Source organism: Bos indicus, chromosome 3 (genome assembly GCF_029378745.1).
Source record: "Bos indicus isolate NIAB-ARS_2022 breed Sahiwal x Tharparkar chromosome 3, NIAB-ARS_B.indTharparkar_mat_pri_1.0, whole genome shotgun sequence".
Classification (NCBI taxonomy): Eukaryota; Metazoa; Chordata; class Mammalia; order Artiodactyla; family Bovidae; genus Bos; species Bos indicus.
Genome location: NC_091762.1, coordinates 120,343,564 through 120,359,642, shown reverse-complemented (window position 1 = coordinate 120,359,642; position 16,079 = coordinate 120,343,564). Strand labels below are relative to the sequence as shown.

At 63.7% G+C, this 16,079-nt stretch overlaps 1 protein-coding gene across 1 annotated transcript; it reads right to left on the bottom strand.

The window, feature by feature from the left end:
* Positions 1-2,406: 2,406 nt before the first annotated feature.
* On the bottom strand, positions 2,407-15,650 carry ANO7 (anoctamin 7). The gene is given in 24 exon segments (XM_070782049.1): positions 2,407-2,459; positions 2,462-2,597; positions 2,599-3,423; positions 3,511-3,542; positions 3,545-3,703; positions 5,115-5,204; positions 5,207-5,267; positions 6,249-6,341; positions 7,858-7,912; positions 8,387-8,413; positions 8,415-8,491; positions 9,224-9,228; positions 10,460-10,562; positions 10,645-10,732; positions 11,306-11,373; positions 11,375-11,449; positions 11,522-11,898; positions 12,712-12,870; positions 12,873-12,984; positions 13,153-13,231; positions 13,373-13,463; positions 14,628-14,717; positions 14,720-14,776; positions 14,779-15,650. Coding segments are annotated over 24 exon segments (2,967 nt in total). The 5' UTR covers positions 14,834-15,650.
* Between the last annotated feature and the right edge of the window lie 429 nt (positions 15,651-16,079).

The window sequence follows — 16,079 nt, the reverse complement described above, 5'->3', positions numbered from 1 at the left end:
GCAAACGTGTGTGAAGGCTCGTGAATATGGATGACACTGGAATTTTATAAATCCTAAATAAAACCCAAACTGGATACAGTGTGCTGAGATTCGTCTTATCACGCCCTGCCGAGCTCAGTCTCAGGGAACCAGGCGTGTCTGGCATGCTCTGGAGGGTCACTAGGCATCCACAGATGCTTGGTGCGGCCCCCCAGCTGGCACAGGGTCCTCAGTCCTGAACCAACGGCTTCGCAGGAGCCAGGGCGCTGGGAGGCGTCACAGTTGGGGGCAGACGGTGACCCGACACCTTCCAGGGCACCAGGGGGTGGGGACGAGAGTTTGATGGCAGCCAGGTAGGATGGCTAAGTGGTCTTCATTCAGGGGGCATCACACAGCAGAGTGCTGTCAGGAAGGCTCATGGTGGTGTGCCCCCCAGAAGAGGTCACACCTAGGGGTCCCGACCCTGAGGCCAAGGTGTGACCACTTCAGGCGGGAAAGGAAGGCGGTGGGGGCAGGCCCTGCCAGGCACCACACCCCAGTGACCAGGGCTGTATCTTTGTATGAATGCTGGTTACGCTGGTGTGCTCACTTCATGCAAGCCGAAGATTTCTTACGTCTCCGTAAGTGAAAGAAAGTGAAGTCGCTCAGTCGTGTCCGACTCTTTGTGACCCCGTGGACTGCAGCCTACCAGGCTCCTCTGTCCATGGGATTTTCCAGGCAATAGTACTGGAGTGGATTGCCATTTCCTTCTCCAGGGGATCTTTCCAACCCAGGGATCGAACCCAGGTCTCCCGCATTGTAGACGCTTTACCGTCTGAGCCACCGGGGAGGTAGACGTCTCCAGAAGTTTATTTTTGAAAGTCTGAAACAGCAGAAACCACCACCTGGGAGAAAATGCCTGTGGGTCTTGTAACAAGGACGCGTGCGCAGCCCACCGCCCACACACAGGAGGCGGCTGGCTTTCTGGACCCTGCGTGAGCAAGCAGCTGCCCTAGTCTCAACCCCCTCCCTGCTCAGGAAATAGTTGGTGCTGCCTGAGGCCCGGACCTGTGGGTTTTATGAAGGCGTCGACTGGCAGTTCTGGGGAGGAGCTCGGCAGACTGCAGTGCGTCCAAGCAGTTTAAAAACCACGTGTCCGTTTTCACAGTGCTGTGCGCCCTGAGGAGCGCTCCCCTGAGGGAGTCGCAAGTGGACACTGTCTCCTGGCGTCTGTGCCGCGGGGCTTGCAGCCAGAGAGCAGAGGACAGTGAGCAGCCGGCAAGGCTGGGGGTGCTGTGTGATCGGCGCTCAGAGGAGGCAGACGCAGGGCGCTCACGAAGACAGGCGGTGGGTGAAGTCCAGCTGCAGGTGCCGTGAAGCTCCCCGTGCTGAAGACAACCCCATGCAGACAGACGGGAAGACTTGGAGAAGGAGATCTACCAACACGGGAGTGAATGTCCTTTCCTCCGATTGCTTCAAGGAATAAAGTTCAGTCTCCCTCCAAACCTTCCCCATCGAGGCACTCGCCACCACGAGGCTGCTGCTGGCCTCAGGCTGGCGGGAGCCCGGTGCTGCCACAGGAAGCACTGGAAGGGCTGCTCAGAGGCTATGGACAGGCTGGAAGGGAAAGGCGCCCGAACTGCAGGCCTTGTCAGAGGAGGGGACTGCAGGGGCCCTGGGGCGGGGTGAGCAGACTCAGCTGTGGCCCAGAACAGTCTGGGTTGGGGCTGCCAGCTGGGGTATGTGAGGGGCAGGCCAGACAGCCGGGCTGGCGGGAGAGGGGACACCACCGTTTGAGAGGCAGCAGATACAGGGAGGGCCATACGGAAGACCCCAAGTCCATCAGCTTGAGGGGAGATGAGCCCCATTCAGGGCTGAGGGGGGCAGATGAGTGAAGCCGGTGGAGGCCACCTCCTGTGCCTACAAGGCCAGGGATGGGGGAGGGGGGCAGGTGAAGGCGGGAGAGGCCAGTGAAGGGTGGGGGCACGATGTGAGGGGGGCAGCACCTTAGCTTTGGAGCCATCCTGCCTGGGTGAGGGGGGAGGTGAGGCTGGGCGGGAGATGGCAGGGAAAGCTGCCCCTAAGCACCACGTGCCCGCCTCCAGGTGCCCTGGCTGGAGACAGTGGGCCATGGGGCCAACTCATGCCAGGGCCTGGGAGGCAGAGGGGCCGGGAGGGGGCGGTGGCCTCTGAGGTGGGAAGCCTTTGACAGCATCACCCCCCACCCCTCCTCCAGGGCCCTAAGCCGCCTCCTGTGGGGCGAGCTGTGACTCCAGCTCCTGGCAACCTAGGCTCTGGGCCCGGACTCATCTCTGAGCCCAAGGCTTGGTTCTCTTTTGCTCCAGTTGTTCCAAAAAGAGCCTGTTTTCAGGAAAGGGCAGAGGAGGAGCATCGTGATTAGGCTCTGACCACAGCAGAGTGCGGGCGGGGACGGGGGTGGGGGCTCACCTAGCTCTCAGCCAGCGTCTGCTTGGCAGTGTAGTTCTCCCGCTTCACCTGCTCGCCACAGATTCAGGGATGTCGGTTTCCATGAGATCGGGGAGCCGCCAGTGCAGAACACCACGTGCTGGGTGGGAGCAGCGGTGTTGTGGGGTGGCCACACACCCCCACCCCTTGGCACAAGTCCCAGGGTGGGGCCAGAGGTGGGAAAGGGCTCCGCAGGCGTGAGCTGAGCTGGACAGCAAGCTTCAGTGCAGGAAAGGAAACTCCAGGAAGAGGCAGAGGCCGCAAGGCAGACCACCCCAGCTTCCACGGACCCTGCAGTGCCCAGGGCCCTCTGGACAGAGGCCAGGCCGGGAGGCGAAGACGCAGAGGGCCGCTGTCTGCCCGCGGGGGTACAGCAGGGGCGCCCGCCCCGCGGCCTCCGCCGCGCCCACCCCGCGGACCACGCGCTGACCTTGGGCGGAGCCCTGGGGTAGGAGCAGGGCCCAGCATCCGGCGGCCCTCGGCACCACGAACACGTGACGAAGGCCGAACAGATGGCCCTAGAGTCCAGTAGGTCCGGGAATAATGTCCATCATCCTCCCCGAAGGCCTGGTACCTGCGGGAGCCACGCGGCGGTGGGGGGCAGGCTGAGGTGCCAACGCCCTTCTCAGCCTGCCACCCGCTCCCCGTCGCCGGGCTCAGCCCGCGGGCGCCGGGAGCTCCGACCCCGCCCCGGCTGATCCCCTCCCGCAGAGCAGCTCCGGAGGCGGGAGTGAGGGGCGCCAGGCCCTCCCAGCCTGGCCCCTCCGGCCGTCGCCCCGCCCCTCCGGCCGTCGCCCCGCCCCTCTCGATGCCGCCCCCCGCCCCTCCCGTGGGAGCCCCGCCCCCGGCGCCCTCACCGGCAAGGGAGGCTGCTTGCAACGCTGAAGGCGGGCTGGGTGGCGCCAGCGTGAAGCCGGCGAAGCGGCGCAGGTCGCTGGCCGGGCTCCACTGGTAGTGGGCGCGCGGCAGGAAGGGGGCCGAGAAGGCCAGCAGGAACGCCCGGGCCGCCGGCGAGTGAGCGCACGGCCGCGCGCCCCGGCCGGCCCGCTCTCCCAGGTGACCGCCCCCGCCGCGCCCCGAGCTCACGTTGCTGATGCCCGCCAGGTGCGGGATGCCTCCAGCATGCGGAACCAGATGCCCATGTCCAGCGCGCGCTCGGCCACCCGGCGGATGAACTGGCGCGCGTCCAGGTGGATCTCCACCCAATTGCTGAGCAGCGCGAAGAGCGGTGCGAGCGGGCAGGCGGCCCCGAAGGTGGTAACGAAGCCGAACTGCAGGACTGCGGGGATAAGGGTCACCGTCAGGCCCTCCGGTGGCCACGGCGCGCTACCCTGACTTCCGCCCGCCGGGTTTCATCCGGTGATAAGGACCACGCGCACCTGAGACCAGTGGCCAGACACTGCCCACCGTAAACCCTTCACCGCGCCCTTCAGGGAGGCGTGGGACCACCCCTGCCTGTGCCCACAGTCCCTGCTTTTACTCACCCCACAGGCTCCAAGGCATGGCCCCCTTCTCCCGGAAGCCTCCCCGGAATGCTCTCACAGAGCTGGGTGTGTTTCTGGCTGGTCCCCGGCCTCCCCCTGCCGCCTGTGGTCTGGGACTTTAACTGTCCTTCCCGGGCTGTGCCCGCCCTGTGGACTCGTGGCAAGATTCTAGGAAGGGGCTCCTTGAAAGGGGCTCCTTGCTCTTATGTAAGATTCCTAAGGAGAGCCTGGGGCCCGGCGGCCTTCCGTCCAGTGGTCGCCCGCTCACGTTATGAAGAAGCATGTCCCTCCCTGTGTGCCTTCTGCCCTCTTCCTCCACAGAACGAAGCCACTGGCGTCAACCCTGTTGCTCTGGCCGCCGGAGGCTCAGAGCAATGCCTTGCTCAGATGCAGCACTTTTGACTGTGCAGCGGTTCTCCCCTCTGTCATCAAACAGAAGGGCTGCGTGAGACACAGACCCTGGCCTCAAAAAGTGCAGCCACCCCATCCATGCGGGGGATAAACCCCGAACACAGGCCCCCTCCTGGCAAGGGCACTGGAGGGTCCAGCAAAGAGTGTGGGCATCGAAAAGCTGTCCAGAGAAGCCCAGTTCCCCAGTGCTGCCTCCGTGCAACCTCGCCCCGGCCAGAGCACCCTCACTGCTCTCCTCACGCCCTGCGCAGGGCTCTGGCCCCGGTGTTCAGGGGCTGGAGGAGATGAAGGCCACTCAAAGTGAGCCCCATCGGGGGCCCCAGGTCCTCTCTGAGTCCCTGGACCTGGGGCGCTGCCCCTCCTGCCCTCAGCCAGCCTTTCTTGAGTGCTCCCCGCCATGGCCCCCACCATTCGTTTCCTGATCTCTCCAGGCCTGACTCCATCAGGGACCCCCTGTCATACCCATCCTTACATTGTGTTTCAAGGCAGCTGCAGACAGGAATGCTGAGGCTGGCAGGCCCTTTGGTGGTGCAGTTACCCTTCCCCATGTCGCTGGTGGTCATGGCACCTACCGTGGCCCCTGCCTATCTCGAAGAAGTGAAGTGAAGTTGCTCAGTAGGGTCCGACTCTTTGCGACCCCATGGACTGTAGCCTACCAGGCTCCTCCATCCATGGGATTTTCCAAGCAGTAGTACTGGAGTGGGTTGCCATTTCCTTCTCCAGGGGATCTTCCTGACCCAGGGATTGAACCCAGGTCTCCCACATTGTAGACAGACGCTTTACCGTCTGAGCCACCAGGGAAGTCCGTCTCGAGGTACCTGTCAAATAGGCCCTCGAAGGGCAAAATCTGGTAGTCCACCTCCCAGAGCTCCTGCCGGCCTCCAGGGAAACCCCTGCCTTCTTCTTCTGGGAGCAGAGCCGGAACCCTTGCCAGCAGCCTTTGGCTTCCTGGAGACAGAAACACCAGGAAGACGGCCCTGAGGGCATCTGAGCCCACCCCTGGGGCCCAGGGTGGGCAGAGAGAGGGGCAGGCCTTCGGCACCCGTGTCCCCCTGGTGGGGCAGCGTGCCAGCCTCCCCCTAATCTCCCTGAGGCAAGTCAGCGCTGCTCAGAGGAGGCGGCAGGAGCTACGTCAGGAGGGAGCGGATGAGGACCCCAGGATGCGAGTGTGTGGGCACTTCGCTGCCCACACTTGCACTCGTCCAGCTACACCCTGTCTGCTGTAATCTTGAATTCAGCTTCCCAGCACCGCCTGCCCTGAGAGTCAGGGCCACACCACAGAGGGCACGTGGCTGGGCTAAGGTCTGACAGCGTGGTTTGTGGTGCCCAGGAGTCTCCAGGGAGATGAGGTGTGCAGGGGATGGTGAGGGTCCAGCTTGGGTCCAGCCTTGGGCCGGATGTGAGGCATCCCTGGGCGGTCAGTGCAAGGGCTCTGGCCTGGGCAGGGCTGCGGTCCCAGGTGCCTTGATTGCGGCCACAGTAGTGCCAGTGGGTGGAACCGGGGGATGGGACTCCAGTGTCCCCATTAGGGCACCGGAATCCTGGGGCCTCCCCTTGCTCCTCCCTCCCCGAAGAATGCCTGGCCCAGCCCCAGTGGGCTACACACAGGATGGACCAGTGGTTGGGGCAGCACCCAGGAACCCAGGCCTCCTGCCCTCCAGAGGCAGTTCCAGGGCAAGAGACCCCAGTAAGAGCCTGCAGCAGCAACACAGGGTGGGGGCATCGGAGAGCCTATGGGCCAGTAGCTGGGTGGAGCCTCCCCTGCACGTGCCCGAGTCGCTGGGGTCCAGGTGGGCTGGACCTGCCTTCCCCACAACCTCTTCTCCCAGCGGGGCTGGCTACCCCAGCCACTCCTGGGTCCCACGGTCCCTGGATGATTTCCAGGCAGATGGGGTGGGGTGGGAGACTCACCCCGGGGAGCAGAGGTACAGGAATCTCATGGATGGTGTTGATAACCTGTTTGTCCACCAGGATGACCAGGAGATCCTGGGCCAGCTCGGCAAGGCAGCCCCCAGCTGCACACTGTGGCGCCCGCCCTTCAGGTTAGCTTGTGGGAGGGACCAGCCTCAAGGCACCTGTACACTTCCGGGCCTCCAAGGTGGCCCCTGCCACGCCCTCACGTTCCTTTCAGACAGGCCAGGGGCACCTTGAGGCCTACAGAGACCCTCCTTCCCTTCCTTCCCCATCCTGACCTCATTCAAGCCTCCGCAGTCTTCCCCAGGTCTAGCGGGCAGATGTTATGGGACATCAGAGGCATGGCCGTGTGGCACCCTGGGCTCTTTGGGGAACCACGTGGAGTCACATGGGGTTGACCCTAGCCTGTGGATCCGAGGCAGACCCAGGATGCAGGCAGGCCTCACCAAGCAGGGACCTGATGACGCCAGTGAGAGGCGGGTCCTGGGGCTCTTAGGGGGAACCTGTGGGACAACATGCCTTGTGCTGGGTATTAAGCTAGAGGATGTTGTCTTGGGCTCTTGGGACGTCAGCCCACACTGCAAGATGTCTTCCCTACCAGGAGAGGAGAATCTGCCTGAAGAATCTGCCTGAAAACACAGCCAGTGCTGGGAAAGCAGTGCAAAATTGTTCAAACACCTGGTTCCAGTCAGCCCTGAGCTCACAGAGCCTCCTGTGTTTTCAATAGAGGAGCCCACGAAACTGCATTTTTTTGCTGGAACCATTTTGAGTTGGGAACTTTTCCTGTTGGTAACTGCAGGCTGCTTGCCTGCAGTGTGCCATGCGCAGTCCTGCCCTGAGTCTCAGCCCATCTGCCCTGTCTCCCCAACATGTGAGCCTGGAGAGGGCTCCTTAGCGACAGCCCCTTCGCAGGGAGCTGTCAGACTGGGTCGCAGCTCTGACCCATGGAAAGTTGCTGTTCTCCCTCCTCCTCCAACAAATGGGAGCAGAGGGGCTTTCAGGGGAGGTGTTCCACGGCAACTCCTGGACCCCTACCTGTGCCTCCTTGGCCCTCAGCCAGGAAGGGACCAGATGGTCATCTTGAGGGTTTTTCTACAATGTCTCAGGCGGGTTGGGGCAGGGTTGAACTCACAAGCCCACAAGCCCACAAGCTCACAGGTGGTGAACCCCTCTGGAGTGCTCCTAGGAGCACCTCCTTCTGCACAGCCCTTGTCCCCTGTGTGCTTCCCAGGGTGACATCCGCACCCGTGAACTGATCCTGGGCCTTTCCTTGGGGTCTGCTCTTGGGGACCCCGCACAACAGCAAGGCTTCATCCTGCAGGAAACCAGCTTCCGCTATCCAGAAAACAGTTCCCTGTCTCTCAAAGCTGCAGGTGAGCCCGCTTGTGCTGACGTGGGGGCGGGGGCGCCTTGGGGAGAAGCCCCGTGGGGGGCCGTCAGCCTCTGCACCTCCAGCTTGCTGACCGAGCTTGCGGCAGCGACGGCGGCTCACGGCCCATGCCAGTGACTGGGGCTGGGTTCGGGTGCGAATCGGGTGCCAACGGGGACAGGCGGATTGTGAGCTTCTGAGTACAGCTGTCTGAGTGGGGCCCAGGGAGGGCCACCGCCGGCTCTCCGCGCTCACCTCTTCCTTGCGGACCCCGAGCAAGGTGTAGCAGTTGCCGGGGTAGCCGCCGAACCTGGGGAGAGCCAAGCCTCCGTTCCCCCGGCCGCCCGCCGCCCAGCTGGCGGAACCACAAGGTGGGCACGGCGGGCATCGGGGAGCGACCCCTGTGCCAGCCCACCTCTCCCGAGCGTCTGGGCGGTGTCAGGGCCACAGGGGGCGGGGCGCGGGCGTGACCGCCGTGTGAGGCGTGGCCGGGCCACGCGTGGTAGGGCGGGGCCAGGGCTAAGGAGGGGCGGGGGCCAGTTTGGGAGCGGGCGGGGCGGGGACGGGCTGAGGAGGGGCGGGCCAGTAGGGAGTAGGCGGGGCTTGGGTGGGGCGGGCTGAGGCGGAACGGGGGCGTGACCAGGGCGGCCCCCAGTGGGCGTGGCGGGCTGAGGGGCGGGGCTAACTTGGCGTGGGCGTGACCTGGGCGGGGACGTGGGCGTGGCGGGCCCGGATGGGCGGGGTATGGGCGGGGCGGGCAGGTGTGGCCGGCGCAGGCGCTAACCGGCTCTTGCAGAAAGCGGTGTAGAAGCGGCGAGTAGAAACTGAGGAACTGTAAGATGGACACCCTGCGGGTGAAAGCGCCCTCGGACTCGACCTGGGCGTCCCTCTAGGGCACAGCGAGTGCCTGCGTCAGACACCTCCCCGGCGCAGGGAGTGAGGAAAGGGCCTGCCCCCGGGCGTTCAAAGAGATCCGTTCAGGAAAGAAGGGAGGGCGCGTTTCCGAAGCTCCGACTTCAGGACATTCTGGAAGCGCTCCGCGGGTAGAGGAGGAGCCAGGCAAGTGCCGGTAAGAATTAATACGTTGTGGCTCCGGAAAGCGGGCTGGGCACGGGTCTGGGGCGCTGGGCGCCGGAGGTGCCTGGTAAGGAGGCGCTGAGACGGAGGCGGGCCCCAAGAGGCCGGCTGGAGGACACTCCCAGGCCCCGCCGTTGCAGGGACACTGTGGGCGGTTCCCCAGGGCTCTGTCCCTGGCCTCCCGCGCGCTGTCTGCCCCGCACTCTGCCCCAGTCTCCCCGGTGTGCGCTGGGCTCTGTCCCGTCCCGAGACCAGGGCTGCAATTCGTGCAGCTCGTGGACGGATGTATTTGTCCTTAGGAAACGGAAGCGGGTCACAGAAGAGGGGGCGCCCCGCCCCCCGCCGAGGCCCCGCCTGCCGGGAGCAGGAGCTCCGCCCGTGGCAAAGGTCATGAGGAAGGAGGCTGGGCATACGCAAAGGTGGGATCGGGCCTCAGGAGTCCCCCTGGAAATTCTCGAGCATCTGCCCCCCAAACCAGAGTCTGCCTACTTTCTGCTTTGTGCTCTCACCTACACCTCTGACTTTACGGGGGGCTGTCCCCCACTACCTCTCTCTGAAAAAGGAGTTAACTTATACCTCCAGTTAATAAAGTTCCTGCGTGTGATAGTGTTTCAACCTACAAACTCCTTTGGAAATCCTCTAGCCTGCCTGAATAGGTTTTTCCGGCCACATGTGATTGCTCAGACTGTGAGATGCATGAGATGTTCTAAACTGTCTAAATACAGAGTCCTTTGAGCAGTTAAAAGATTGATTAGAAATTGTATCGGTGAAGGGTTTTTCACTTATTGGGCCAATGTTTGCTGCTAAGTCTCCATACCCCTTACCTACTGTGTCTTTGGCAGTGTATTGATTGATATAATGGGTGTATAGAAATGTAAGTAGAAGCCTCAATGTTTGTAACCTTGGACCCTTGAGTTAATTCTTTTCTTGATTGAGCCCACCTCACCTTTGCCCTATAGGAACGCAGCTTTGTCCAATGCTTTTTGGAGGCTGGCGCCTGACTTTAGAATAATCACCTTTAGAGAAAAATAAGTTTCTTAAAATGTTAACAGGCCTCCTGGCCAGAAGATGATGTAATTCACCTGAACTCTTGCATGTGATAAGTTTGAAAGCCTGGCTTTGATTAGGATCAGGAACTGCTGTCCTTGCATGACACCATCCCTTCCCCTATTATCCTCTATGCACAACTTAAGGTATAAAAACTACTTTGGAAAATAAAGTGCGGGCCTTGTTCACCGAAACTTGGTCTCCCCATGTCGCTCTCTCTCTCAAATTCTGGCTGAGTCTCCATCTGGAGCGCGGAACCTGCCACGCTTACTAATTATGCCTGGGCTTCTAAGATCCGACTGAGGAGGCCTCAGTGTCTCCTCTCCTTCGGGAGAACGGAAGGACGCCTGCGGCCTACGTAAGTGGTGCAAACTTCTTGTCTTGAAGTTTTATTGGTCTCCCGCGTAAACCAAGCTACTCAGCCTCTTTTCTCCACTGAATTTCCTCACTGAGCTATCCTCATTCTTTACATCTTTGATAAATATTTAAATGAATAGGTCGCCTACTCCGTCTCTCCTTCGAATACCCTGGATCAGCCGGGGCTGGACCCTGGCACCCGCCCACTGCCGTTTAAGGGGCTTGGGGGGAGGACGGGACACGTCCCAGCGGCGCCTCACTGGATCAGCCGGGGCTGGACCCCGGCACCTGCCCACTGCCGTTTAAGGGGCTTGCGGGAGGACGGGACACATCCCAGCGGCGCCTCACTGGCCAGCGCCCAGCGCTCGGCACTCACCCCGTCTCGTCAGGACGTGCGCCCGGGCCACGTAGATCTTGGAGAGCATGAGGATGAAGATGAGGTGCACCATGGACCCCGTGAGGCTGGCGATGCGCGAAGCCTATGGGGGACGGCAGGGTGATGGAGGAGGGAACCAGAGCCCACCACCCAGCCAGCCAGCAGGAGCAAGGATGGAAGCTCACCCAGGCTGCGAGGATGCTGTTGTCTGGCCCAGACACCAGGATGGCCGTGAGGGCCCGGTACACAGTGATGGGCACCAGGCACAGAGCACCACGGCCACATGCGGGGCAGCGGGTGCATGAGCCTTGCGGCTGCAGCCTGACACCCCAGCACCCTCAGGGCACAGCCGCATGCTGTCCTACTCCCAGACCAGGCTGTGCGCCCGGCCTCTCCTGGCGGGTTGCTTGGCAGCGAGTGGTGGCCGGCAGGGAGAGGAGGGGTGGGCAGTTCCTTAGAGTTAGAGGTAGGCGACTCAGCGACCTCTGGGCAGCACAGGGGCCTCTGTGTCTTGTTGTCAGCCAACCCCCATCTCACTAGCTGAAACTGGGAATTCTTGAGGTCTCCGAAGGGGGTCAGTTAGGAAGTCCCTCTGACTAGAGGGCAAGACAGGGTGAGGGGACCTGTGCTTGAAGGATGGCTCAGGCCCCTGCCCCACACGCACCTGCCTCTTATGGCCCAGATCCCTAGCTCAGCCCCTCCCTGGAGCCCAGGAACACCGTGGCCTTTCTGAGGACAGTGAGGGCCTCCTGGGTCCCAGAGACAATATCACGCCCTGCCCCACAGCGGGGAGTGGGGGCTACTGCTCACTGAGGACAGCGGCCTGACGGGCAGCGCCCGGCAGCGGGGATCCTCACCATTGTCAGGACCACCACGGAGCTGGCCAGCACCTGGCGCAGGCGGCTCCTCTCAGGGCAAGTAGGGCTCGTCCTCAGTGGTGGTGGGATTCAGTATTGTGGGAGCTGAGGCGGAAAACTGGGGCCGCGGCCGCTCCCAGCGGGGGAGGGGGAGTGCTCAGCGGGGTGCGTGCTGGGGGCGGGGCCTCGTCGGGGCACCGCCCACCTTGAGGTCCCCGGAGTTCCAGCAGCCTCGGCTGTAGGCCAGCGGGCGCTCATCCGCTTCCAGGAGCAGCACGGGCCACAGCGCCGTGAACAGACTCAAGAAGACCGCGCCTCCGTGGCCAGGGAGCCGCCGGCCTGGACGGGGGGACTGGGCCCTTTTCTCCCTCCTGCCCCGCCCTCGAGGAATGCCCCCCAGCCCCGTCCCTCGCTGCCCACCGTTGTACCCTGGAGGCGGTGACCGTCTGGTGCGCAGGAGGCAGCGGTGTTGCCGCAGAACCTCCCCCACCCCCCACTCAGGATGAGATGAGCCTGGGGACTCGGGTTGACGCTGCAGTGGGTGACACTTTGGGGCACTGGGTTGGGGGTGACTGTATTTTGCTCATGGGGGCCAGAGGGTGGACTGTAGTGGCTTGAACTGTGCTCCTGAAAAGATACATCCTCCGGTACACACGTTCTGATGGGAAGGCCATCAGAATACAGCCTTCCTTGGAATAAAGGCCTTTGCATGTGTAATTAATAAGGAGCCCCCGATGAGAGCACCTGGATTAGGGGGACCTGGAACCAGCGACAAGCCCTTGTAGGAGGAGGAGAGACAGACGTGGCCTGCACAGAGGGAGAGGCCACGTGAAGACGGGGGAGAGGGGAGCGGCGCGGCCACAAGCCAGCGGCGTCAGAGCCCCAGAGCCACTGGACATTCGCACCTTCTCCAGAAGGAACCAGCTGCCACACCGGCAGTACTGGATCCTGCCTGCAGAACCGTGAGAAAAGCAGCTTGGTTTTTTTTTTTTTGCAGCTTGTTGTTTAAACGCCCATTTGTGGTCATTTGTTAGGGCAGACCTAGGACACTGGCAGAGACAGGTTCCCAGCAGGGTGCTGAAGGCGTGTCTGTCTGTGGGTCCATCCTGGGCTCCGAAGCTCCGGCCCAAGGAGTGTGGGTGCGGGCCTCGCAGCTGCGCTCAGGGAAGAGCTGACCCACCCTGGAAGTGTAAAGGCTGAGGAAACCCGCAGCCTGAGGACTCTGTGCCTGAGGGCGGCAAGGTCTGTGTGCTCGGGGTCCTGCGCTTGACCTTCCTGGCTGCCATTCCTAATAGCAGGAGGAACAGGAGGAGCTCCCACGGCGTCTCCCGCCCAGCTGCTCCGCTGAGCACTGCGGGCCGGGGGCCAGCCGGCCTCAGCCGGTGGAGACGCTGCCTCCTGGGTGAGTAACGCACAGGGTGCTCAACCTTGCATGGTGCCGAGCGGGGCTCCCCAGAGGGGTGTGGCCGGACCAGGGAGCAGGGGACTGCCCTCCACCCTCGCCTGCCCACCCTCCTCTCTGGACCAGGGCGCAGGTGAGGGAGAGCAGCCAGAGGGGCAGACCGGGCAGAGGGGGCACAGCTCCAAGCTGTCTCCACCACTCACGTGCCTGCCTTCACCCCAGCCCTGCCCTCTGTCTCCCCGCTGTCTTTGCCAGGCCCAGCATTTCTTTTAAAAACTGTATGCAATGATAATTCTTGAGATAACTTTGACATTTCAACTGTATATTAAGATAAAAGCTAGCCTCTGTCACTTGCTCACGATAAGAAATAAGAAACGTTGACACTATTGTGAGAAACGAGGGCACGTGCCAATACAATTGACGGAAGGACACACCTGCCCACTCGTGTCTGCCCGGGAGCACACGTATCTACCTGCCAGTCTTCCAGCCCAGTCCCGGGGCCCTCCGTGACCCCTGGGGGCTGGGCGGGGGGGCTCCATGCTCACCTCTACCCCCAGCTCTGCCCTGGGCCTGGCACCTGGGAGCCCCTCCAACCACACACCCACCTCAGGAGACACGGGGCCAGCCTGCGAGCGGAGGGCAGAGGACGCTTACGTGGGTGTGTCTGAGGACACCATGATGCAGCCCACCAGGGACATCCGCGTGCCCACCACCGCCGCTGGCAGGAGCCAACCTGCGTAGAACCCTCAGGGGATACTGGCGTCGCCTCTGGGTGGTCTGGGTGGGCCTGGTCTCCATGGCTGGGCTGAGCCCTGGAGAGGTCTGCACAGCCGCACGACCTGCAGGGAGCCCCGCAGGGGTGGGGTGGGGGTGTTGCAGGGCCTTCCGGGAGGAGGCCGCAAGGGGATGGCCCCCAGGCAGCTCTCCTGGCAGCTCTGGGCAGCTCCGTCCCCGTGCCCTCGCCCCCGACTCTGGACCTTTCCCCCTGTTGACCTTGGCTGCTGACCCCCAGGCTCCCGCGCCTCCTGGAACCCCCTTTCCTGAGCCTCAGTCACTTCCCATCTACACGCCAGGGATGGGGCCCCTCCTGGAGAGGCACCCTGCTGAGCAGACTCCAGTCCTGGAGGCTGGGGTCGTTCTTGACGCCTCCGGCTCTGCACCCAGCCCACCGCAGCCAGGTCCTTTACGAGCACCCCGTCCGCCTCCCACAGGTCACCCCCAGGCCCGCCCCGGCCTGGCGTCTGGCCTCCCCTGCATTGGCCAGAGTGACCTCTGAGATGCAAGTCTGTCTAGAACCCAGAGGAGGCCCTACCCATCGTGCCCCAGGGCCCTTGCCCTCCTGGGACCCTACCTGCCCAATGCCCTGTCCCCTGCCCGGGTCCACTGTGACCGTGGGTGGCCTCTCCTCTGTGTCCCCCAGTCAGTGTACAAGGCAGGCACAGCTCCCCAGCATGGCTCTCACACTTGCTGTCCTTGAGGCAAGAAAGGGCTTCAGCAGCTGGGACGGTGGGAGCATGGCTGGCGGGACAGGGTAGAGTCGTAAGCAGGAGGAGGAGCCCGGGTGCCCGGGGCAGACAGCCAACCCCAGGGTGCCAGCCTGTCTGCAGGAGGCAAGGGGGCTGCTCTCCCCGGGCCCCGGGCAGGGGTGACCTCCTCCGGGGAGGGAGTTCCTGGGGTGGCCCCAGGCTTCTCGAGACATGCCTGGTGGGCTGGGGCATTGGGAGTCGAAAGGGGGGCCCCCCAGAACACCCATGGTGAGGGTTTACCAATGCACGGTTTATGGTGCAGGGAAGCGGCTGGGCAGGGCGGAGCTCGGCCAGGGCGCACTGGCCTTGGAGGAGTCAGCCTGGCCGCTGGCTGAACCCCCAGGCATGGCTCGTCCCTGGGGGCACCGATTAGCAGATGTCACCCTGAAGGCCAAGTCGGGCCCAGGAGGCCCTGAGGGCGTGGGCACGGGACTCACTGAGCCAGGCGAAGTGGAAGGCCACCTTCTCGCCAGAACCCTGCGCACACAGCCCATGGGCTGCTGCTTGCCCCGCCTGCCCCGGTGGGCCCAGTCCGGAGCAGAGCCTGCCGCTGGCTGAGGCCCGGGGCCTGCGGGTCCTGCGGGGGCATCGCCAGGGCGCTGGGGACGAGGAGCTCTCAGGTGGGGAGACTGCAGGCAGGTGGAGGCGCCCTCCCCGCACCAGGCAGGGGTCTAGGTGCGGGGGCTTCAGGGCTGGGTGAGCCCCACAGGACCCCCTGCCGTGGTGGACAGAGGGCGGACACCGCAGGGAGCAGGATCGCTGCTCCAGGGCAGGAGGCCCTTTGGGGTGAGCCGTCCAGCAGGGCCTCTCTGAGGAGGGCCTCTGTCCTGGGGCTGCCGGGGTCCAGTAACGGGCGGAGGAGGTACCTGGAGTGGCGGCCCCGGGGAGCCAGTGACTGAGATCTGAGCAGACTCCCTGTCTCTGGGCGGGGGTCCTGCCGTCCAAGTGTGCAGACTGGCCAGAAGCAGGAGAGGTGCTCCCCAGCACAGTGGGCAGACCCCCAGGTCACACGGCAGGTGGCAGGCCCCCCCAGGTCACACGGAGGGGGGCAGACCCCCAGGTCACACGGAGGGGGGCAGACCCCCAGGTCACACGGAGGGGGGCAGACCCCCAGGTCACACGGAGGGGGGCAGACCCCCGCCCACCTCCTGACCAGGCAGTGGACTCTTTGTCAGGGCTGGTGATAAGGTGGTTGAGTCTGGTCCAGCTGCAGCTGGTGTGGTGAGCACCCCCTACCTGGCAATGCCCCGGTGACCTGGCTTTGTGAGGGGCGCGGGCAGCCTCCCGAAGGGGAAGCTGCCCAAGGAGCCAGACTGTCCCATCATAGGGGTGTCACAGCTGCCCCATGTCCCCAGGGCAGGACCTGGGGTCCTCCTCGCCTGGAAGCTCCCCCTCTAGCTCCTGCCCCCTGCTCCTGCCCCCTACTCCTGCCTCCAGCCCCCAGGACTCACATCGTTCAGGGGAGGCTGCGCTGAAGACCCCTGCCCCCGGCAGCCAGTCGATCCCAAACAGGCTTTTCCTCTTGTGGCCCAGAGAGGCCTTGGCCAGGATCTCGCGCAGCTGGGAGTGGAGTGGGAGGCCTGTCACAGGTCGTGTGACCGTGCAGCAGGGACTCGCAGGTCCTCCGGGCTGAGCCCACGACAGTCTCCTGGGGCCCGGTGATAGCGGTGAGGACAAGCCCCACCCGGCCCCCCGGGCACCAGCCTCCCCCCTCCTGCCCTGCTCCCCGGGCACCGGCCCCAGAGATGGTGTTCTCACACTTGGCAGGCCTTGGCCTTGGCTGGCAGGCTGGGCTCGTGGTGTTTGGCCTGGGTTTGACCTCACACCCCTGCCAA